This window comes from Pyrgilauda ruficollis, unplaced genomic scaffold, assembly GCF_017590135.1.
Source record: "Pyrgilauda ruficollis isolate IOZ18807 unplaced genomic scaffold, ASM1759013v1 scaffold1, whole genome shotgun sequence".
Taxonomy (NCBI): domain Eukaryota; kingdom Metazoa; phylum Chordata; class Aves; order Passeriformes; family Passeridae; genus Pyrgilauda; species Pyrgilauda ruficollis.
Genome location: NW_024508100.1, coordinates 19,116,290 through 19,140,983, shown reverse-complemented (window position 1 = coordinate 19,140,983; position 24,694 = coordinate 19,116,290). Strand labels below are relative to the sequence as shown.

General features: G+C 34.6%; 1 protein-coding gene across 8 annotated transcripts in view; it reads left to right on the top strand.

Annotated features, from left to right (window-relative positions):
• Positions 1 to 24,694, top strand: part of ATP8A1 (ATPase phospholipid transporting 8A1) — a 100,415-nt gene that overhangs the window by 21,219 nt on the left and 54,502 nt on the right. For 4 of the 8 annotated variants that reach the window (XM_041463316.1, XM_041463399.1, XM_041463649.1 and 1 more), the window contains 12 exons: positions 1,023 to 1,092; positions 1,701 to 1,828; positions 4,989 to 5,100; positions 5,934 to 6,099; positions 8,325 to 8,452; positions 11,065 to 11,142; positions 13,547 to 13,635; positions 14,173 to 14,217; positions 16,769 to 16,841; positions 18,841 to 18,946; positions 20,151 to 20,233; positions 20,414 to 20,463. In XM_041463316.1, coding sequence (XP_041319250.1) covers positions 1,023 to 1,092; positions 1,701 to 1,828; positions 4,989 to 5,100; positions 5,934 to 6,099; positions 8,325 to 8,452; positions 11,065 to 11,142; positions 13,547 to 13,635; positions 14,173 to 14,217; positions 16,769 to 16,841; positions 18,841 to 18,946; positions 20,151 to 20,233; positions 20,414 to 20,463 — 1,128 coding nt within the window. The remainder of the gene's footprint in view (positions 1 to 1,022; positions 1,093 to 1,700; positions 1,829 to 4,988; positions 5,101 to 5,933; positions 6,100 to 8,324; positions 8,453 to 11,064; positions 11,143 to 13,546; positions 13,636 to 14,172; positions 14,218 to 16,768; positions 16,842 to 18,840; positions 18,947 to 20,150; positions 20,234 to 20,413; positions 20,464 to 24,694) is intronic. The other 4 variants (XM_041463570.1, XM_041463827.1, XM_041463912.1 and 1 more) reach the window with 2 other exon arrangements.

Sequence of the window (24,694 nt, the reverse complement as noted above, 5' to 3'; positions counted from 1 at the left end):
CAAAAGCAGCATTGTTCTTGTGTATTGTGACAAAATGCATGTTTCTTAGACATGTCAGCTTTATGCTATTGTCTGCACTCTTGCCACACTTTGTTTTTTCCCTAACCAATCAATGGGCCTGCCTTGATCTAACTGTAACTTACTTTGGAGGTCACTGTAATCTGCTACAGTTCTTGCAATTAAGCATGTGTGTCACTTGAAATGTCTTTGCTGCCTTAGTTTGTTTTAAAAGTGCTTTACAAAAATGCTGTTTGTTTTTTATTGTTAACTAATAAAAATGTTAGAATTGTGAAAAATGTTAGAATTGTGAAAATGTCTTACACAGGTGGTTCCATCCAAGCAAGCTAAATAAAAGTTATTTATATTTTTAGAGAAGTTCGCCAAGAATAAAACAGTAGCCTGAATGCACCTTATTATAATTTTTCACATTTTAATGCTTGTACTTCACAAAATTGTGTTAAAATATCCTACTTAACATTGTCCTGCAAATGATCTGAAGTTAAGCCACTTATCTGTAGCCACTTTTCCATTAATAAATGACATTTTAAAAATAATTAATGCTCGAATTTCATGCTAGAATGAAGGAAAACACTAGAAGCATTAAAATGGTGTAGGGAGTAAACCTTAATTCTTTAAGTGTTAAGGTGTTATTATGACTTATTTGATCCTTTTCAGAATCAAAACTGTCTTTCTGTCTTGTTTCTGTCTTAAACTCCTGCTGCCTGCTCTAGTAAGCACTACAAATGCACTACACTGTGCCCATGCATATCTCATGTGTAAAGATAGAACACTTTTGCCATGTACAGTGATTTTATCAATGTTTTGTTTAAGAAAACAGGCTTTGGCAAACTTCTCTGAAAATGTAAAGTACTGTTAGTTTTTATAGATTTGGCTGTAAATTATTCTGGTTTTGAAGATTGGTAAGAAAAACCTGTTTGCATAAATAAATATTACAAGATTGCAGGAAGTTTATGGATTCCGCCGTTATAATTTTGAATTCAGGACTTTTTTTCTCTTGATAGTGAACCACAAGCCATGTGCTACATTGAAACATCTAACTTAGATGGTGAGACTAACTTAAAAATTCGACAGGTAGGATTTTCATTTTTGGGAATATTGCTAATTTTTTTTTGTCTATTAATGATTATAAAAACATCTTATTACATTAATGGATGTTTTAGAAGACCGAAATTTTAGTGGTTTGAATAAAAAACTATGGATTATTGGCATCATAAAAGTGGAGGAGTGTGTGGTTACTCCTAAGTCATTCTTTTGCTTTGTTTTAGGGTTTTTCTTTGGGAGAATAGGTAGAAACATAAGTGGTTTGGCTATTGGCTTTGTTTGTAGAGAACAGATCATGGGGCAGAAGCCCTGCAGAAAGCAGCTGGTGGGGCCAGTATTGTCCTTCCAGGACAGGTAGGGAATAGCAGATTTTGACTGAGTGCACTGTCACTGTGCAGGGACATTCTTGCTGAGCTCTCTGATGGATTATGACCCTGTCTGGGTCATGGTATTTTCAGATGCCAAGGTGACTTTTTCACTGTAGCACCCAATTGTGACAGTAAAGTGTAGCTGGTGCATTTTGCTCCCATAGTTTTCTGGTCTTGCTAATAGATTTATCATACATAGATTTGTTATTGGATACTGTTTGTTATTGGATAGTGTTTTTTAATGTAATGACAAATGAATTTTGTTTACAGGGTTTGCCACTAACATCAGACATCAAGGACACAGAAAGCTTGATGCAACTCTCTGGCAGAATTGAGTGTGAGAGCCCCAACAGACATCTCTATGACTTTGTTGGAAACATCAGACTGGATGGGCATGGGTACGTAAATACGAGGAAGAAGACCTTGGTAGATTCAGTCTAACAGTAGACAGCTATGTGTTCTTAAACTACTGAAGTAAAAATAAGAACAGTAAATCTTCTTTTACATATTCTCTGCTACACTTCACTCTTTTGAAAAACTAGAAGCATAAAACCTTACTTCTGACATCTACAACTTGAGTTGTTTTACTAGTTGTCCTTCAGAAAGTGTTAAGTATTAGTAATAGGAGAGATTGCTAATCACATTCTGACAGTTCTGGAATATGTGCCTGGTAGCTCACTTCTTAGGCATGTCATTTGTTACAGAAGCTGAATAGAAATAATTTCTTGTCTTTTTTATTTTTTTAATTGTTCTTCTATTTGTCTAAGTGTAGAATGGAACAGAGTCCTTTGCTATGTACTTCAAATTCTTCTAGTTTGGTAGCTGAAAAATGTTTAATACCTTAGTTTACTGCAAGTATGTTCCTTTAAAAATAGAAAATGTGCACTTGCAACACACATGCTTGTACAACTGCTTAAAAAATTCTTAAAATACTGAAATGCTTACCAAATACTGATAGTCAGGGTCCTCTGTGAATTCACAGAAGATTTATTGCTAGATCCAAAATGGCTAGATCCTTCCTTCCCAAAGATTTACAGTATTTCTTATTTATTTGGTATTTATTTCTCCATGTCCAATATTGTTCATTTTTATGGTTTTAGACTAATACATTTAGTGCTGCTTACTAAATACCTCTTTTTTTCCCCTTAATATTCAATTTTTTAATTTACTGATTTCTTACAGATGCACTCTAGGATTTTTCAGTCCCAAGAGTGTGGATCTATTACAATTCCACTGTACTTGTCATTAAGAAGAGAAAAATACTTACCAGTAATTCTTCTCTGACGGTAATAGTTATAACAGATCCACACATTCATTCTTCCTCCCTAGAAGAAGGAAAAACGTACTTTTCTTTTTGATCTAATAATTTAATTTTTTTAATTTGATTTTAAAAATAAATATTGAATGTGCTGACGGCTGCTATGCCTCAAGAATGGGTAACAGGCTGCCATCTGCTGGTCAAGAAATTTGAGAAATTATGTTTTGGAATATTTTGCCTGTAGTTCCTCTGCAGCAGAATAGTTCCAAAAGTGTGGCTCTAATATAATATTTACCTTCAGTGAAAAAGAATTACAGGTAAGTAACTCTTTTTGGATCTTGGCCTTATTTCAGCCTGAAAAATCAGGGATCTGTTCTTTTTCTGCCCGTTATAGAGGGAGTGCAAATTCATCTAATTTATATTTATATGTCCAGATCTTTAGACCTTCCTAGCACATTATGTAGGTCCAGCAGTTGTGATTTACACTTTATTCATTACCATCTTAACATATTTGCAAAAGCAAGAGAGGTAGAGGATACTGAAAATGTGTCTCCCTCTTCTTTCACTTAAACTAAGTCACTGGAGTGCCATAAATGTTGTATCTTGTTTTCATGCTTTTCTTTTTCCCTTCATGGGACAGCAACTCAAAAAAGAGGTTTTCTTTGTTTTCTTTTGGATATGCCGTATTCAAGGAGACAGAACACCATTAGAGGTATTTTGCCTTTTGGCTAAATCTGTGAACTAAAAGGGCAAAAGTTTTCTGGCTGTCCTCAGCCTTTGAGTGAGCTAACCCTTATCCCCAAAGTGTGCAGCTATTTATTATGAGTATACAGAAGCATGTCAGCTTGGTTTTAGTCCATGAAGACAATTAGCTAAAGAAAGGAGCAAAGTTTTTTCTGGTTTATATGAACCTATGACTAGACAGTGGCTTGGTGAGTGGTGAGGGCGTTGTGCAAAACAAGGTTGAATTCTGGTTATCCAGGCCTAAAGTATATGTGTTCCTGAAGACATTCTTAAAATTTTGGATAAGAGTGAAGTATACTTGTTAACAAAAACATTCTGTTGTGTAAGTTTTCACATGTGTCTCAGAAATTACTAGCTCTTAATATACCCTCTGCAAGGAAAGCATTCTAAAAACATCTTCCCCCATTGAGAACATCCTTTACTGAATACAACCCAAGCATGTTGGGTTGTATTCAGTCAGTAGTTACGTAAAATGCAAGAGAAATGAGATGTGTTGAATCAGTTTTAAGAAAGCTGAGGCTGGGAAATAAGACACTTGAGATCTCTATCAAACCATCAGTTTATCAGAGCGGAGTGTGATCACAATGTTGAGTATTTGTCACATGACACCTGGCACACCTGGGCTTTCCATACCCTGACTATACTCTTTGAGCTACCCAAAGTGTTACTAATATCATTACTTGTTCAGATGCTTTATATTTATATATCAAAGATACAGCTGCTGTAATTAATCAGTTAATTTGTGATCTTAATAATGTATTGCTTTCAAACAGATGCAGGTAGTAGTTTTAGGTAAGAATTCCAAACACTAGAGGACTTTTGACAAGTGTGAACTGCCAGCTGGTATTTATAGAAAGAAAAGTGAAATCAAAACAGGGCATGTATATCCATGGAAAAGAGCAATAATTATCTAAACTTTTTGTATTTAAGAAAAACTTGACATACATGATATGTATAAAGACTGTCTGAATTTAGGACAATTAGATGTTTCCTATGTCTTTTGAGGGTGTGTTGCTCCTTAACTATACTTAGTTTTAAAAGAATAACAGAACAAAATATACCTGATTTTGCAGTTTAAATAAGGTGCATGAAATATTAATGTGAATGTTAAATAACTGTGTTCATAAAGGATGATTATTTCATTAGAAGAGTAGACTAAGCTGAGAGTTCACAAAATTATTTCATTTGAAAATTGCTTTGAAAATCAATTTTTAAGAGATCATTTAAGAGAAAAATTGATAATCATAAATCACAGGATAATTAGATATTTTTGCTTTCAGTCTACTTGGTTAGTAGTACCATCTCAAAATTAGTAGTCCATAATAAAAATTAGGTGGTAATTAATATTTTTGAAACCTTAGATTTTTGGCCTGGTTTTTCTCTCTCAAGTTTTCTCTAAGTCAAAACTCCCAAAAACTTAACTCTGAAAATTAGATTCCTAACCTATTAACAATAATTATGTAAATTTTCAGAAATTAGTTTTAACAAATGTTGATTGCATTTAATCATTGACATTGGCTGGTTTAATGTTAAAATGTAAAACTTCTTACTTCTAGTACTGTTCCACTGGGATCTGATCAGATTCTTCTACGAGGAGCTCAGTTGAGAAATACTCAGTGGGTTCACGGGATCGTTGTCTATACTGGACATGACACAAAACTTATGCAGGTTTGTCACTTCGATTTTGTCCAACTTGTCTGTTTTATTACCTTAATTTACCATTCTGTGGTACAGAAACATGGCTTGATTCAATATAGTACTGAAATGTCAGTAATAGAGCATATTTTATATCAATTAAAAGCAATAGAAATAAAGCAATTTCTTGTTATTTTAGTCACTTAGTCCCAAAGTAGTTTTTCCACTCTTAAGAATATTCATTGATTTTATCTTGTAACTTGTGCTTTGAAAAATCTTTATTAGCAAGTTCTGTTATCATACTTTGTCATTTTTATTTTTGACTGCTCCTAAAACTGTCCTGTCGTGGGGCTTTCTTTCCAGTACAAAGATAATCATTCTTGTCAGAAAACAAAATGAGGAGGAAAGAGACTGAAATTACTTTGCCTAATGTGTTTTGAAGTATCAGAATTGAGATGTACCTGTTGTGAAAAATAATTTCAGATTGATCTTTCATGCATTATTTATTGCTTTTCTAATTTGTAAAATAGTTACTTGAAGAAGTGTGTCTGTATTAGGAGCTGTCTTCTATTGCACTGACAAGGTTATTCACATTCATTTTTAATGTTTACTGTTAACTATTGGTGTTACCAGTGTTCTGTGTGATTGTTTAAACTTCTTGTGTCACAGTTCTAAAGCTCCAATTCATAGATTTATAAGCTTCCAGGTTTTGGATTTTTTTAAAGTAAAAGAGTTAGGGCATTTTTGGTGATGATGTATTTGGGAGAATATTTAGAAAAGGATACAGTAACATGTAATTTGAGCAAGAACCATGTTACCTCATCTAATATTTAATAACCACTGTTGTTTTTTTTTGTCTTTTGCAGAATTCAACAAGTCCACCTCTTAAAATGTCTAATGTAGAACGAATTACAAATATTCAGATTTTGATTTTGTTCTGCATCCTTATTGCCATGTCTTTGATCTGCTCTATTGGTTCAGCTATATGGAACCGAAGGCATACTGGAAGAGACTGGTATCTTGATCTAAATTGTAAGATCTAAAATATTATATTAATATTTTAGTATTTGCTTGCCTTTTATATTTGGAAAGGAGAATAATTACCTTCCCTTGCACAGTGTGGTTTTTTGTCAATCTCTCTTCTTTGTTTGTTGACTAAAGTCATTAGGCTAGGTATATCACAGCAAGTATAAAATTTGCCTTATTGTGCTTGCTATCTGAGCTCTTGCTAAATTCAGGAAGGGCAAGATGATTTGTTTGTCCCTGCTTTTTTCAGGCATTCCATCTCTGCAGCTCAGCAAGGTCTGCATCAGCATTCCACTGGCATAAACAGTCAGCTTCCTAGTCATCAGTCTGAAGCCTCTTTGAGCTGTTACTAATATATTACGTTTAAAGCTGCAGTGTCTTTTCTGAATTTTTAAATTTGTCTTAGGAAGGGATGCTGTGGCTTTATCATTTTTACAGGGCTTTAACTAATCAATATCAGAACTTAATAGACTCCTCCTAAAGAAGATAAAAGAGACACCACAAGTCTCTTCTAACATATTATACTGGGCAGCTGTAGGTAAGCTGGATGTAGGGCAGTGTGATGTTGAACAGGCCTTCAGGCAGCATGCAACATACTGACAGAGTCTGACCCTCTGTGAGGAAACAAGATTTAAAAGAAGTTTTCATGAATGTACTTTGCAGTCAATTATTCATGTTTTCAGAATTTATTAGGGCCCTTTTTACTTAGGCAGAACCAGAACTGAAACAAAACTCCTGAGTACAAGGCTTCTGAATGTAGTCAAGAAAGAAGGGTTTTTTGGGGTTTTGGCAAAAACCCTTAAACCCTTAAAGAAAAATCTTGAAGTTCTGATTTGAAGGCACTCCTAAAGTTTCTGTCTCTGCATTTATGATGAACTTTGCTTCCCTTCTTTTTGATGCTGAGAAAGAAACTTTTTTTTTTTTTAGTTAATTAAGAAACTTAACTTTCATGTTTTCCTAGTGAGGTAAGAAAAAGTGAACTGGTTCATAGAATATTGACAATTTCAGGTTATATCAAAGTAGGGCATTAGATGTGCTTCATCTGTGCATTTTTTTTCTTTTCTGGGAAATATAAAAGTTTTAAAGATCTGGTGGCTTATATGTGGCTAGGACAGTAGTGAAGCAGTTCATAAGTTGTTGTTATTCCTAAAAAAAGAAAAATCAAATAGTGGCCATTGATATTTTGGTTTGTGTGTTCTAAACTGAGTATCCATGTCAGTTTATTTTCTAATGTATGTTCCATGATTAAATGAAATTGTTTTGGGTTTTGTAAGGTATGTCCTTTAAGGCTGTATTAAGCATATAGTTGTTGTGATACCAGATATGTAAGAAGCTTTATAATTTATATGTAAGTGCATTTTATCCCCCTTTCCCCTTAGTTATTTATTTTTTTAGCTCCCTGATCCTTTAGGCATTTACATTTCATGCTGGAATTGATATTAATGAAAGTCTCCAAAACTTTCTTTTCTGGATGTTACAGTGACAACCAAATCCACATTGGACAGACAGTGGAAACCTATCTGAGTCTGATTTTCTTTGATACCTTAGACACAGCTAGGCAGACTCCATCTTTTACCCTTTTGCTGTACTTCACAGCAGACTTTCCCATTCTCATCCTCTCTGAGGTGCCACTTCTACAGTTATTTTTAAAAGAAAAACTTAAAACTTTAAAGGAAAAAGTAATATAAAACTACTTGTTTTATATGTTAATATTCACATTTCTGCTTGTATAGAACTTTCATTAAACTCTCTAATTTCATATCTTCCTTTCATGGGGTATGAATTTACCTCTTTTGCAGCATTTTGCTCTGTTGAGGGAGACCGTATGATTGTGTGAAGGTAGATGGAGAAAAAATTCACTCCACTTTATATTTCCCCTTTCAAAATATTAAACTATAATATTTTGAGTTTAGAACTTGGTTGCTTATATAGATATTCCCAGATTTTGATATTAAAATGTGGAAAAAGAGGGAATGGCTGGTAAGTTTGCTCTTCAGAAATTGGAGATGATTGCAAAGATTGCTGAATTTGAACTCTGCTATTACAACTGAGATCCTTAACTCTGAGGAAGGTCTTATCTATAGGCAAGTGATCCTGTAATTAATTCCAAACATTCTTCTTAGAACACTTTAATAAAAATCAGCTGTTAATGCAATATTTTGAATACAGTACATATATATACTTCTAACTACAGTCTCAAATATTTATTTGATTACTTTGTTTTTTGGCAGATGGTGGAGCAAGCAACTTTGGATTGAATTTCTTGACTTTTATCATTCTCTTCAATAATCTTATTCCAATCAGCTTGTTGGTTACACTTGAAGTCGTGAAATTTATCCAGGCATATTTCATAAATTGGGTAAATACTATTTTATAGTATTGATTTCTAAAATCAAGTGGTTCACAAGTAAGTGAAATGATGGATTGCTTATCTATGTATACAGTTTTTTCAGGCTTTTTCTAAATGCTGTTTATTTATTATTGGTGGAATCTGAGGAGAGAAGGATAAATTATTTGATTTAGTGCGCTTTATAGCTACACCAGACTGGTTTTTGGAGCATGTTTGTTGTGATCCACTCACTAATTGTAGAGAGGCAAAGTGAGCCTTCTGTGGATTGCAGATAGAAACTTAAGTTTCAGATATTCCCCAAAACATGGTTAAAGCCAAACAAGTTCAAATGTTGATACCAAAACATGGATACATTTTATTTACCAGTAAATGAGAAAGAAGGAAATAGCAAAAGGGGATGGGGGGTCAGGAAGAGTGAGAGAGGCTGATTAAATAGAAATACATCACCCCTCTGTGGGTCCCAATGACGTGTCATTGGTTCTCTCTGTCTGGTCTTCTTGGTGGTGAGGGTCCCCCTCCAAAAGGCGTAGAATTCAATGGATTCATATCTAATTTCCCAGCCTGATTTGGGGCATGTGGAAAATCCAGGGCAAGTTTAAGGCTGTCTCTGGCAAGACTCTGGATCGGTTGTATCATTTTGTATCATGTGCAGTGCTCTGAGGCAAAGCCTCAGGAATGAATCTGGGGAGCACTTTGGGGGTCTTTGGTGATTGTGACACCTCCAAGCTTGCCCCTCACATGAATGTCCTGTGGATGTGGCTTTCCTGGGGTGGTGGGGGGTTGTTTTACAGCTGAGCCGGGACGGAGGGTGGGTGTTCACTACGTCTGACCACAGGTTGCACCACCCAATGACACCCAAGGCCCTCCTCCTCCTCCACCCTTGGAGGGGAAGGAGTCTGTGCGAACCTGGCAGCAGGAGATAAGACTGGGAGCTGTGGCCTCCCCAGCCCCAGGCTAGGGAGGGATGATTTTCAGGGCAGCTGCTGGGCTTAGCCCTTCCCTGGATGCTCCCCCAGCCTTATCTGTTTCTTCCCAGACCTGAGATGATGGAACAAAAGTGTCCTTTTATCTTATCTCAGGTTCTCTTAGGCAGCTTAACTCACAGTCCAAGGTTTAATTCAGGGGGCCCATTCAAGGTGGGCTTTGGTGATGCAGCTTTTCACATCAATGTTTAAGCCATGAACAATAACATTTCAGTCTCTTGACAGTGTTTTTCTGCTTTTTACTTTCTCATTATTGGTATTCAGGTATCAGTTTCGCTCAGAATGATCAGAAAAATGTGTTTTGCAGTGCTGGGGAGTTTTGTCCAGTTTCATATTTTCTTTCCAGACTTTGGTTTTTGCTTTTTTTTTTTTTTTTCTGCACACAACCCTAGTTTAATGGAGTGCGGTTCATTGTACAAAGGCAGTGTCTGCTAGTATTATCCCTTATGAAATATAAAAAGATCATTTTGACATACTTTCATTTTTTTTTTTCTTAATGAATTAGTGGGGAAAATGAAGGGTTTACTCTGAGTGGGAGCGAGCTGTTTTCCTTAAAGCCATGTAAACGTGCCTTCCATTTTTCCATTTTTTTCCAAAAGTAAATTTATCGTAGCATTATGAACACTTTAATCTGATGCCTTGATCAAATGTGTGAAATAGATGTGTATGTGTGAGATATGTTGTGGAGATACAGATAAGAATACATGTGAAGTAGCAGGTGAAGCATATGCTTTATTTTAAAAGTTAAATACTTTTGTGAATAGTCAGCTGGTTTTGATTTCTTGAGGGTTTTTTTGTGCTGTAAAACAAACTGTTCACAAGTTGGAGAATGCAGTGAAATTCTTTCTTAATTTTCTGTATTTTAAAATAAATATTCAGCAAAGACCCATCTTGAATGTGTAGATTGCCACTGTTTAGACAAGAAATTAGAAAGGCAGTTTTAACTTCTCTTCCTGCCCCAGTTTCTCATTATTAGGGATTAGTTGCTTTTAATTTATCCTAATCTGGGACTCTGGACATTTATCTTAAGTAATATTTCTCTTTGTGTGTAGGTTATATTTGTATGGAGAAGTTGGTCATCTGCAATCTACATTACCATGTTTGACATTATGTTACCATATTTGACAATGTTTTAATCTTTGACTGTATTTAAAAACAAACTCTGATGTTTATTTAACAAGCAAGAGAAAAAGAACTCACACCATGTGAATTGTATCTTACATTTATTGTGTAATCTCAAATTTATCTTCATGTTTTTATCTCGACATATATTTATCTTGCTATTTAGAAATGACTGGTTGTGCATACAGTAGAAGTAGGTAATACTAACTTCTCCCGATGAGTCATTTCTGCTTGTTGCTAATGTCATTTTATATGTGTGGGTAAACAGTTTTTCAATAATACTGATCACTAGAAATAATCTGAGCAAAATCACCCATGAGAAAATCTTACTTCTTCTGGGGACTCTTGGAAGTGATCTGATAGTGTCTGTGGCTTCCCATGTTGAAACAACCTTAGGTAGATCTATTAATGTGTGGTCTTTTCTTCTACACTTAACTGTTCTATTTATGTGCTAGACTTTTTGTGAAAAGCTCTGGAAGACTGATTTTTAAATATATGTGCTTTTTTTATCTCTAGGACATAGATATGCACTATGAACCTACGGACACTGCTGCGATGGCTCGTACCTCCAATCTCAATGAAGAACTTGGACAGGTAGATAAAAGAATTATTGATTCTAACTCTGTAATGAAATTATTCATATGAGGGTTTATTTTAAAAAAAATATACTCTTGCCTTAGTATTTGCTTATTTCTATTCTCTTTGTTTTGTCAGATATTTTTAAAAATACTTTGCAGTGTCAGTGAATTAAAACCAGCATTACATGAACAATCTCTGTATCAATGTGCTTGTGGTAATCACAGAAGATTGAAGTGTATCAATAAAATTACAAAATCAAAGCAATTTTGAGCATTAAGGCTGTCTGTAGCACAAAATTTAGTCTCCATATATACATTTAAGATAATGCACGTCTTCAGGATGTCATTTTTTTGTCACATGCTCTGCATTCCTCAGAAGTGACAACGAGTGTCTTAGGGTTGAATCAGTTCTATACATGTCCTCTTTTCTTGCCACTAAAGCTGAAAGCCATGAATGGAATGGGGGCTGAGTTAAACCCTGGAAATTTGGGCTTAATTCTTTGTGCTTTGGAGTTCTCTTTTAATACTGTAAAATCAGTTTGACTTTTCACAAGACATCACTTGTTATATGTTGTTCATAATTAGCAAGTATGACTTAGTACAAGTGTGCCTGGGGCGGCGGGTGTGCTTCTAGAAGAACTACACATGGTATTTGCTCTTCCAGTCAATTGTTTTTGCAGTCTGGCTTTAAAAACATGCTGAACTTTCTGGTACACTGGTGGTGAGCAACTCTTGCTGTGGAAAATAAATTACATGCTCATTTAATTGAATTGTATTATGAACACAACTATGCATGTTCTTGCATTTCCTAACCTAGAAGTTCTCATAACTAATTATTTACTTTATTGCATGAGCATGTAAAAGTTGTCTCTAGCTTTCCAAATCCAATAAATAATAGCTTAGTTTTAGCCATATAATAAAGCAGTCCTAGGGAGTAATACATAAGATGTGCCTTTTGGAAAAACTGCTTGAAGTTTAGCATGTTCTATGACTGGTCTACATAGAGGAGTACAGAGCCTTTGCCCACTGGGTTTAACATGTATATGCAGAAATGTTTGTTCTTTTCTGGGCTTTGAAGGGGAGTACAAGCTCCTCTAGTGGTGAAGAGCCTGTGTTGAAACTTACCTTTCCTTCTGTTTCGTTTTACACAATCTGTTTTTTCTATCTCTGCAGCTAGTTGGTTATTCACTTTCCTAGACACATTCTTTCCTTTTGACTTCAGTAGTTTCTGTCTTCATTTCTTAGGATTCTCATCAAATTCTCCTTCACCATCAAGAGCTAGTCAGGCTTCTTGGGATCTCCACTTTTCATTTTTCAACAGATTCTTAATTTGGGCAGATTTTTGTAAGGAGACCAAAGGACTCTACTAAAAAGAGCAGGTTTCTTCTTTGAAGTACATGAGGGTTGCACATAATGAAGAGGTTTCCCCCAAGAGATCTTCAGGTTTTATGAAAGGTGAAACTTTGATGTTGGGAAAAAAAGGTTGACTTTTTTTAGGTGCAATTCCCACTTTCCCGTTGTGCCACGCACAAAAAAAAAAATTATGCAATTTGCAGCATAAACCTGACACAGAAAGATTCCTTCTTACTGCTGATTTGACTAAGGCATAGTTCCTCAGAAACATTTTTACTAATACTTAGCTTTATTAGTCCCAGCTATAATGTAGTTAATTCCTAATTGAGAATCCTTGGATTTTTTCTTATTTAGAAGTAAATTTTAATGAATTGCAGTTTACCTGTGACTCACAGAAATTTTGGTTCATCACAGACGACCTCATTTCTTCATATATTAACTTTTTTTATACGATTAGGTTTAAACAAAACTTAAAAATATCACAGGTTCATGTACTTCAGCTTTGAATTTTAAAATGCTTTACCTAGTAGTTTCTGGAACAGAAGGGTTTATAATGCCAGGGGAATTGAAGATGTAGAGTAGGTATAAAGGAATGTACTTCTCCTTTTCCTATAATTTGGCATTTCTGAACTGTTGTGCTTTTACTAACATTTTGGTTTTAAGAGGATATTTCTATGTCAAAAGATCAGTTTAGAAATGCATATAGATACGTTTCTTAGCATATTGCTTTCTCCCAAAGTTTAATGTTTTACTGGCAAATTCGTTGGTCTTCACAAGTTTCTTGCACTTCAGCAATGTGTCGAGTGAGGGATGGTTAATTACAGCACGGTGCACTGCAGAAAGCTTAAGTTTCCTGACATCTCAGTTGATTGATTTCTTTGGAAATGGGTATGAAGGCTGTGTATCTGCCATGTTTATGTATTGATTTTGTTGTTGGATTTTTTCCTATAAACTGTGAAAATTGCAGAACAGGTAAAAATATTTCATATGTTGGTAGTCATGAATTGTACTAGATATGTCACTAACTGCTGAATGTTGATGTATAATGGATTTTATCATTCATTTAGGTCAAATACATATTTTCTGACAAAACGGGTACCCTGACATGCAATGTCATGCAATTTAAGAAGTGTACAGTAGCAGGAATTGCATATGGGTAGGTATTTTTATATATTTCTTCATCTGTGTGCCTCTGCCTGTCCATATGTACTCATGCATTAATACTGTAGTTAAAATAAACTTAAACCTGAAAATATCTACAACTCGGTCAGCTTTTTGTGACTATAGAATGTTACTTATAAGATATAAGACAGGATCACTTCTGTCATGTTTTTGGGTTTTTTTGCAAAGAGGAACAAAAATAAAGTTAAAATACCACAGGCTTTCTGCTGTAAGGCAACTTCAGTATGCATGGTTTTGCCATCATTTACCCTGTTTAATGTTGTTAAAAACAAAAGCCAGCCTAAAGGAGACTTCCAAAAACTTGTTTTTTTACAGTTTATGAAGTCTCAATATAAAGACCATATTTTTACAATTATCATTGAGTCTAGGCACTAGCAAAATAGTTGCAAAGCAGGGTTTTTTGGTAATTTGTTTTATTAACTAACTACTTTTTTAACACGTGATCCAGTTTTTTAGCACTTGTGATTCTTTCTCCTCTCCCTGTTCTGTTTTTCCCTTGCTTCTTGTGCAGCCATTGCCCTGAGCCTGAGGATTATAGTGTTCCTTCAGATGATTGGTAAGCTCTAAAAATCATTTAGCTTCTGCTGTTTCTTGAAGATTCAGGTTTAAAAATACTGAGCAATATATTTAGATATGGAGTTACATGTGAGATGGTTCACTGCTCAGAAATTAATTCAGCATTGAATTCATGCAGACTGAGCATCTTACACAAAGTTATGCCAGCCAGATTCTATGGCATTAGGTTGCACACTCTGGAATAGAATCTCTAAGTGGGTCCCTGAAATATAGTGCAGTCATTATACTGACAGTCCTGGTGCAATTCAAAATTACTTACTGGAGAGAAAGTTTTGTCTTTTATTATATATCTGGTACTATGGTAACTTTAATCATACTTTTCTACTGGTAGTCAGTAATATGTTAGTAATAATCATAATAATATGTTTAGGAAAAAAAATCCATATTTGAGAGTGAAAAATATGTAATATTATTGTTGCTATTTTACTTCCTCCAGATAATTTTAGAATATTAGCACTACATAGTTCTTAACTGGAACTGAGATTAGAGCACCCAAAAACACTTGGGATTAACATTAATGTCTGAATGGAGACTTCAGGAAAGAAAAGTCCTGTCTTCCTTTCTGCTGTCATCTACATGAACCCATGTGCTTCTGCATCATACTTTCTTACACTAAATATTTGCAATACCATTCAAAGTAAGCTCAGATACATCAGAGAAAAAAATGTCATTTTCAGTCTTTAAATTATCACTCTTTTATTTTTTGAAAGTGACAACAAGACAATGTCACACAAAATTGAAATGTGTTGTCATCTTTTGTTGAAAACATTTGAAGGAAAAAAAAGATTTACTAAATTAGAATTAATAATTCTTTGTTTAGATTTAAAAAAAAAACAAAGCCAGAAAAATTCCTTCTGCAACACATAAAATGTAGTACACATGCATACCCCAGAATCTTACCTGGCCTGAATATCATTTGATGTAGAAGGAAAATGTTTCCTAAAGATGCATAAGTTTGCTTAACTGCATACAAGTAATTTGATTAAAACAATGCAGTGCTTACATGAAATTAAGCAGGCTTGGTTATAACCATTAATGAAAAAGGACTGATTTGGAACAAATATTTATTCACATAAATATCTTCATGAAAACATCTGAAATGGATAAACTCATATCTGAACAGTAGTTTAAAAAAACCCAACCCAAACCTTATAGGCAAAGACTTGAAATTTCTTGGTGTGTAAATCTATTGCAATTAATAAAATCTGTTTGTGCCAGTAACATTTCTAGCCCTAACATGACTAATATACTAAATCCCAAATCTTTTGTATCTTTTTTTTTTTTTTTTTGTCTTAGAAAGAATTGTTTTCCACTTCGTTAAAACTTACCCTGCAAATATTGTTCTTTATTTTAGCACTGAGAATCTGGAAAATTTATATCAGAAAGCTTTAAGCAAACAACGCTTAAAGCTTAGACTCTAAACAAATATAATGTGTCTGAAGGTGTTAGTATTTGGCACTTCAAGATCTATTTGCTTTGCATTCAAAAAAGAAGTCTTGCTGAAGAAGAATGCTTCACATTTTTCAGTGTAATTAGAAAGTTAGAAAAAGTAATCTGCATGGCAGTACAGAGGACATTCTGCATTACTGCAGGACTAAAACAGTTGACTTTCGGTTTTAATAGAGAATCTTTTGGCTGCCTTTGCTTATTCTTCAATTTAAATCACCAAATGTATTTATTCTTTGGTAAGATTATGTAATCCAAATCAAGACCCAAAGTAAGTGAAAAAAAAATTCCTTCAACTAGACTCACTTTTCAGCACTGTTTTGTTTTACTCAAATTCAAAGTCATCTAGATTGTCTTAATACTTAGCTGTAGTAATGAGACTGTACCTGTAGTCAGCTGCAGTAACAAAACTTCCTAGAAGTATCTACATATCTGAGCTCTCACATTTGGCCAGACTGTTTGTGTAATTTGGGAGATGTTAGTGTATGCCTTTATTTCTCCAGAACCATCTCCTGCTTACATCTCTTAAGTCCATACTTCACCACTGGTTTTTTGTGTTGTCTTTCAATTTCCTATGTTCCTTTTTGATTATAAGCAATAGAAAGCAAACCCTCTGCATGCAGACATCTCTGGTGTCTGAACTCATTTGTTTTTCTCTTTCAGATACCAGACTTGCTTTTTTGCAGACATTTAGAAACCTATTCCAAAACTGCTTATTTCTTGATGAACTGTGGTCTCTTTGGGCATATATATTTTTTGTGTCCCTTCTATAATCTCATTCTAGAGATCAGAAGACAAGAAGCCTCAGTTTTGTGTTGTGAATATATTTTTACTTCATCCTTCATTACCTGAATTCAGCAGAAAGACTTTTGTGGATTTAAGTGTATTTATATAAACCAAGGTTTCTTTAACTTAAATAAACTTTGGAAATGTGAAACAAGTACCTTTTCAATTCTTTTTCTCACAATACGTGATTGCAGCCTTTATTGTAGCAGCTATAACCCAAAACTTGTGTTTGGATTATTTGTATATAAACTGTTAAAATCATGCTAAGAGTGATCTCTTTTTTACTCAATTTTTTCTAGGCAAGGCCCACAAAATGGAGAAGAAAAAACATTTAGTGACGTATCATTACTGGAGAATCTTCAAAACAACCATGTAAGTTATGTTATATTATCATTTTGTGCCTTGAAGCTATTGCTTCCAAATTCAAAATAATTTGAAAGATTATGTCCTTTGAGAGAAAACAAATAAATTGTGTATTTATACAAAATCAGCATGACCTCATGAATACTTTCATAATTGTTGCTGATATATGTTAATTAGATCCAACCTTTATTTTCTCCCCTCCTTTTTTGTTTTGATGCTATGGTTCAGATGTTACGACTTTGAAGTAGTCTCTTGTTCTTCTTTCTCTGGGTGTTTTACTGGTACTCCTGCTGTTCAGATGATGTGATGACATCCGTTAAAGCTTTCAGGATAAGCCAAGTTAATTTACATCCTGACATGACTTACCTGGGCTTGGGCAGGAATCAGGAGTTAACCGTATGCATTGGGTTTATGTGCATGCTTCCATAAAGTTTGATCTTCAGATTATGAAATGAGGGAGGCATTTTGGAGACTTATATTTGCCCCAAAGAGACAATATATTTCTCAGGAAAATAACAAGTTATTTATTATCACATTAAGAAACAGTACCATCATTACCACTTTCTGCTTTTTGTTTGTACAAAAGATTTTTTTTACCTAGCCATAACCAACACCTACTTTAAACAGTTTAACTGTTTGTTCTCTTTTTGAAGAGTTAAAGTAAATTGCTCTTTTCTCTTCTTAAATTTTGTCCTTGCAGGAGGCTAGTTCCAGTTTAACTGACAGACAGTGAAGTGTTTTTCTTACCAATGGGGCAGTCTTTAATGGTAGACATCTGAGAACAATTCTCAAGTGTATCTAAACAAAGGGGACTCTTAACCTTACCTACACAGGCCATTTATATTTACAGTGCTAGTAACAGGGAGAATGACATAGTTGGAAAGAGGCATCAGCTATTACTGCTGTTGTTGAGGTGTCCTTGGTGTGCAATTGTTGAATCCTCAGTTTTCTGGTAGATATGTAGTATTAAGTATATATAATATGAGCATGCTATAAAAATATGTTGGTATGCATCTTAAAAATTCAGGTACACATTCAAAGAGAGGTTTCAACACTGTATTTTAAATGTATTCTGAAGTGCTTTGGAAACGAATTTGTAATTCAGCTTTGTGCATACATCTTAGAGGATCTGGGGGCTGTCAGTGGAAGAGAATAAGAACCTGCTCCCATTAGTGATTCTGCACTACAGAATTAAATTAGGTTTTCAGAGATTATTGTATTTTATAGAGTAATTGTAATGTTATTCTTAGTCTGAAATACAAAACTGAAATACTGTAAGTATGCTACAAGAAACCCTCAGCTGAGATGGCAGCTGCTTTGAGGGAATTCACTTACAGGGAATGCTGGGGTTTCTTTTAAACCAGTCAATTCATTCATTTTGCAAATGCCAGCTGTAGTAATAAGGTTCTTAGCTGTATTTGTCAAGTCCAATAAACCATTCTACTTATATGTTTCTTTACAGCTCTTTTGGCTAAATAATTGTAAATACTTTCCACTTTTTACACTTTGAAGTGCCTGATATATTAATCTTTAAAATCAGTCTGATCTTGCAACATTTTCCACGTGATTTTTGTTTGCTACCTCTTTCTAAACATTCTCAAAAAGTGTTGTCAAATACAGTACTAGACAAAAGTAAAAGAGACTGTTTTTTTAGTAAAAAAGACAACATCCAAAGAGATTTCTGTGAATGAAGTAAAATTCTTTCAATACATCATTCATACCTTCCCTAAAAAATGATTATTTGAACTGTTCCATGTTTCTGGCTATCTAATTTTGATTGTTATGATAGCAAATGCCACTAAATTCTATTTATATAACCAGTATGTAAGTACAGCAGAAAGAAGTTATCCTGCATGCTGAAATTAGTTTACAGATAGTTTTTTAAGAAAAGAGGTGCCTTTCATTAATTTTTTGTTTTGTAGGCTATTATTTGTCTATATCTATTATTACATTTTGGTTGTTTATTGCTTAAATGATTGATCACACTCTGATCTCTTTTTTTTCTTAGCCAACTGCACCTATCATATGTGAGTTCTTGACAATGATGGCAGTGTGTCATACAGCAGTTCCAGAAAGAGAAGGTGATAAAATTATATATCAAGCAGCATCTCCAGGTGAGACTCAAATAACTCAGCGAACCTATTTCTATCAATTCAACAAGCAAATTTTATTCAGTTTATTGTTTTTGAAGAATCTTCCAAAATTTTAAAAAAAAAAAAAAACTTATCCCTCAAAAATAATTGGTATCAGCTAAAATCAGTTTTTTAAAAAAGCATTTAGACTTCTTAAATTTTTGTTAGAAAATACATTTGAATGTCACGTGGATTATGTAGGGGCAAAGAATCGGAAACCATAAAGCACTGCTAAGATGTTGTCAGATTGCTGTGGAGTTCTAAAGGAAGTGCTCAGAAATAAATAAAAATCAAATCAGGACAAAAAATTGATGTCCTTGCTTATTCTATAAGCCTATTCTGTACTTGGTAACCATGATACTGATTTAAAACGGAAACTGTGTAATCAAAACAAAAAGTTTTTTAATAGGATAGAAGTTGTGATATGTTCTGTTAAGGACTGAGAAGAGATTATTGTGCAAAAGGTCTGTTTCAAGCCTATTGTGGTTCACACACAATTTTTGAATTCAAGAAATGATGAAGCAAGGCAGAATGATTAAAATATGCTCAGCTCTGCTGGGCTAATATGTTACAATTTATGATGGGAAAAATCACTTCAAGTGTAGAGGTTCTTCCTTGGCTCCTCAGCTTCTAGGTGGCTACCTCTCTGAATCCTGTCCTTCAACAGCTGAGTGACAAGGGCAGAGGCAGTGCCATAAATAAACTAGGCCATGGCAGTGTTTTACTGGGAATTGCAAGCAAACTCCTTTCTGACATCCTGAGCCACTTGGAGACATCTGATGACTGCTGGAGATGTGGTGGCTGGTTTCCTGAATGTAGACGTTGAAGTTGCCTGTTATTTACAGGGATGATTCACCATTCTTCTCTTCCAAACCAGAACTTAAACAAAAAGCATTGTACATTGTCCAGTGACCTGGGGAAGGTGCTAAACCAGGTGCTTTGAAGAGGGTGCTCTCATTATTGATCTGAGAGGTGTGTTGCTTTCAGGGCTCATTTTCTCTGAACTGTTAACTCATTTCATCAGTTTTCACAGGAGAAACTAAGAGTTCTCTCCAGCACCACATTTAATCTTAAAATCCATAAAGGAAAAAGGAAGAGGAAAGTAGAAAAGCCTGGACTGTGTTGATTAAATCATGATTAACAGTTTTCTGGTACATTTGTAAAATAACTATTGGACTTGCTGCAGATGAAGGAGCATTGGTCAGAGCAGCCAGGAATCTCCGTTTTGTATTCACTGGAAGGACACCTGACTCAGTAATCATTGAGTCTGTAAGTAAGCTAGAATAACATTATAATTTACTGTATTTGCTTATGCTTTAGTTTAAATAATCTGAATAATTGCATTATGATACATTTTTATTGACATGTTGTTTGGTTGATTTTGGTTCTTTTGCTTGAGATCTTTTTTTTTTTTAATTCTTCTGGTTTGTTTTTTTTTTTGTTCTTCAGTTGGGACAGGAAGAGAGATATGAACTGCTAAATGTCCTGGAATTTACAAGGTAAATTTGTACTTGGTGTCTTTTTGTGAAAATACTTAGACACTTCTCTCATGGTTAAAAATACTTGCATTTTTTATATTTTTACAGGTAAAGTAAGCAGGTTGTGTAGCTTGTATCTGTGTAATATGTAAACACACTATAGAGAGAGCAGAGTACATGATTAAGATTACACTGCTTGGTTTATTATAAAACATTTTTGGAGGCTTATTTTTTCTTGTTGTCTATTTTTTCTTGTTGTCTTGTTGTTATTTTGTCTTGCTGTCTAATACTTTTCACTTTTGCCTTTGCTCAGAGATTAAAAAAACCTTTGATCTCAAAACTTTAAAAAAAATCTGTGAAAAATAATATAGGAAGGTACTCAAACTTCTAAACGTATTTCTGAAAGCCCTGACACTATATGATTTATTTAAAAGTAAGTGTATTTATCATGATTGATAAATTAAATTTTGCATTTGACCTTAAATACACTTGTATAATTATGGCTTGTTTAAATACTCTAGACTCATTGCCTTCTGAGCAGCATCACTACAGTAGTAGACCAGTTGGTTTACTTGGGATTTGAATTTATCACATCTTTTGCTTTCAGTGAAAATTTTATGTTAAAGTTCTTGGAGTTATAAATGTACCCATAAGAAATATAGATGCAGTTTCAATTCCTATGTAGAGCTGTTTGTATTGTATGCTGTCTGTGTTCTAAATGTTTGTGTAGCCCTGTTGCTTACTTTGGCACAGGATAAGGAAGAGATTTGCATGTAGAGGAAGTTCCATTTTTTCTGAAAATGATTACTCATAATTGTGCCTGTGGAAAGTGATTGTTGTTTTCCTTCCTGTCGTATTATATTTCCCTTAAGCTTAGCTAAAAATAAAAGAAAACAAAACAAAATTAAAAAAGAGAAAAAGTAAAACAATCCAATGCATGAGAGACAGACTAAAGATGTATAAGTTGTGTGAAATGAGTAGTTGCCTATAGTTACAGTAATAGCAATAATAATATGGAACAATGAAAGACTCAACAGAAAATAATTTTATTAGTTTTGAATGTATTTTAATGTCTGTTTGCAATTCATGTTTTTCTTTATATATTGCAGATGACATACGTGAATTTTTTAGATTTATGTCATGATTTCATTTTTTTTGCAGGCATTGCTTGCATTTTATTGTTCTTGTAAGTTAGCAAGTACGTAGTGCAAAGTGCATTGCTGTTAATTTGACTTCTGTGAAAGTTCATACTGTATTTCTGGAGTAGCAGTGAAGGATTGCTACTTTGTTTCTGGTTTTGATCTTTGTCTTGATTTCATAGATTTTTTTAAATGTCTGCGTAAGTATAAAATTGTAATTTAAACAGTGATACTTTATGGAGGTGGGAGAATTGCTTTTACATCTCAGCCTTTGGAGGTGTAAGTTTTTTGATGGATACTGATCCCAGAATTTTGTTAAGTATTCAGTTTTTATAGATGTTTTTGTTCTTATTCTGCAGTATTTAGCTGTGCTTGGAATTGACTTGTTGGAAGCACTAGAGGTCACCCGTGTTCCACAGCAAGAGAAATTTTGGCTCCAAAATGCTATTTGTATGGGTAGGAGCATGTACCTTCAGAGAAGCAATCTGTTTTGAATAAACTGTTGAGTTAAGAGTTTGCAGGTGTTCCAAGTTTTACCCAGAAAAAATGCCAGTGAATTCCTTGTCACTTCCCAGTACAGGCTAGATTAACACTCTTCTGCAAGTAGAGTGCAACAGCATCAAGATTTGATAGGACAGTCTTACAGAGAAGCATGTTACAGAAGTAAAATTTGTAGGAATATTTGGTAGACTTGTCACTTCTGATATTCTCTTTTTTCAGTGATTACAGTTGTGCCTGTGAAAAGAGAAGTATTTACCTTTATTTACAGTATTTACCTGTAATTCATACCTTGATTAGTCTCTCCTGTGTGATTGGTTTCATGAGTAATCCACATTGTTTTAGCTGTTCTACTGGGCAGACAGAAGGCATCCTAGAGCATCTGGGGCCTTACCTCCTCTCATCCATTCAGAGAGCTCCGGAATACACTGATTTTGTGACTGAAGACACGATATTTCTAAAAGTAAAAGAGAGTGAGTGGCTGACAGAAGAGGCACCAAAACCTCTGTAGCAGTGTTTGTTTTCTGTGGTTGTTTAATCCTAAGTCAAGTCAGGTTGTAGAGTAACTGGACCTACCAAGAGCTGCTTGGCAAATCTTGTGACTGAGGGAAGTATTTCCGTCTCTTTAAGATGCTTCTGTCTATAATTCCACTGCAACTCCTTGGGAAATACCACCTATTCTGCCTCTTAGTAACAGCCCAAGGGGTTGCCCAGCCTGTAGGTACAAAGAGTTCACAACAGTGGGTTTGCAGGATTTCATAGGACACAAGGATATGGGGGCTTTTTTACCTACTGTTTTCTTTTTTTAATTGCAGATTATTAAAAATTACTGTTAGCAAAGAATGTATACAAACACACCCTTGAGGGTGTGCTTGGGGATGAGGATGAGGATGATTTTCTTGGGTCTGGCTCTTAGGGAGGCTCCGTGTTGGGTACACATAAGTCATTTGTTTGTGGCACAGACATAAGGAAATGCAGGACACAACCATTAGGCAATCAGTAAATGCTGCTAATTTCTGTATTTCACTTGGAACCACCAGTAGATGATGGTGTGTTCTTTTCTCCAAGTCCAATTTTTATTTTTCCAGATTTTTGTCAATTCCTAATTTCTTATGATATTTTCTCCATTTTCCAGACAAAAAGTTCTAGTTTCAGTTTTGTGCATATTGATGGTATCTCAAGATGTCTCAAATTTCTAGACTTGCAGGCATTTTCTCTGTCACTATTTCAGCAAACATCTTCTGTTCAGTATTTTTCCCATTGTAACCAGGTCATCTTTATGGCTGCTCACATTGCTTCTACAGAGAGCAAGCAGAACAAATCAGTGGTCTCACAATGACAGTTATTTGTAGTAGTGAAATTTAGTGGCTTACTGTAGTTCACCAGGAAAAGGAAATAAAACTGTCACTGCCATAAAAAGGTTTTTAAGAAGTTAGAAGTCCTTGACAGTAACTCTTGGTCATTAGCTTTATTGTAGTTTTACTAAGAAAGTTTATGTCAGTCAAGATTCAATATCTGTCTGTATAGCTAAAATTTCAGAATGCTGCAGAAAGTCATTGGTTATTCTTTTATACATCTTCAGTAGAATAATATGCAGCTCCATACAAGACTTCAAGGTTGCACTTTTCTGGTATTGCAAGACAAGTACAAAACTGCTGAGTTTTTATCTGTCAAGGATAAATAGATCAAATTATTGTTTTATACACCCCGTAACCTACTGTAATTCCTTCACTATTTCTGAATTGAGCATTCAGGCAAGTGTAATGAATTCAAGTAGCAGAAGTTAGATAGTCTTGGCTGGAATCAGTGTGGATCTGAGACTTGCTTTTATTTTAGGCAGTTTAACTGTAGTTTAGCTGATCCTAATTTCTCCAGTGTCTAAGTAGATTCACAACTGGACACTGTCTAAAGCTTTTTGGAATTCTACTTATCTGAGGTTTAGAGGTGAAATGGAAAAGAAGTTGCAGTAGTTAATGGCTTTGTATGCACTTTTGGGCAGTATTCACAGTAACAATGTCATTTAATATTGCTGTTCAGAAATTTTTACTTGAAGCAGAGTGCACACCCAGGTGGAATTAGAAAATGTTTTCCTGAAGATACTCTTCAGCCCATTACTTCACCTATAATTATAAATTTCTTTCCTTCACCTATGTCCACATTCCATTTGCAGGATGTTTTCTTTCCATGGGAGTCTGAACTTCAGGAACCATTCATACAGTAATGCTCTTTGATGACGTATAAATGGGATCCAGTTCCAACAGGATCCAAAATTGTGGAAGGACCATTAATTTCCATCTCTGTTTTACTGTGAACTGTCCTATGAGAAGTGTTTTGTTCCCTGAATAGTTTCTGTAGATTTATTTATAAAGTTGAAATTTGAAAGACTTATGATATAAATACACATCTTGACAGGACATGATCTTGCACCTAAAGAATGCTTGTTGGCAAACCTCAAAGGGAAGAAGACAGAAAGCAGACCATGACAGTCTTCTCCATGTTTTCTTCCAATTTCTACCTCAGTTATAAGGACAAAAAGAAAAAATAACTTGGATTTTATTAACAACTAAGAGCCAGAGAGTAGTTAAAATTAGTTCAGCCCCTTTCCAGCTCTTAGC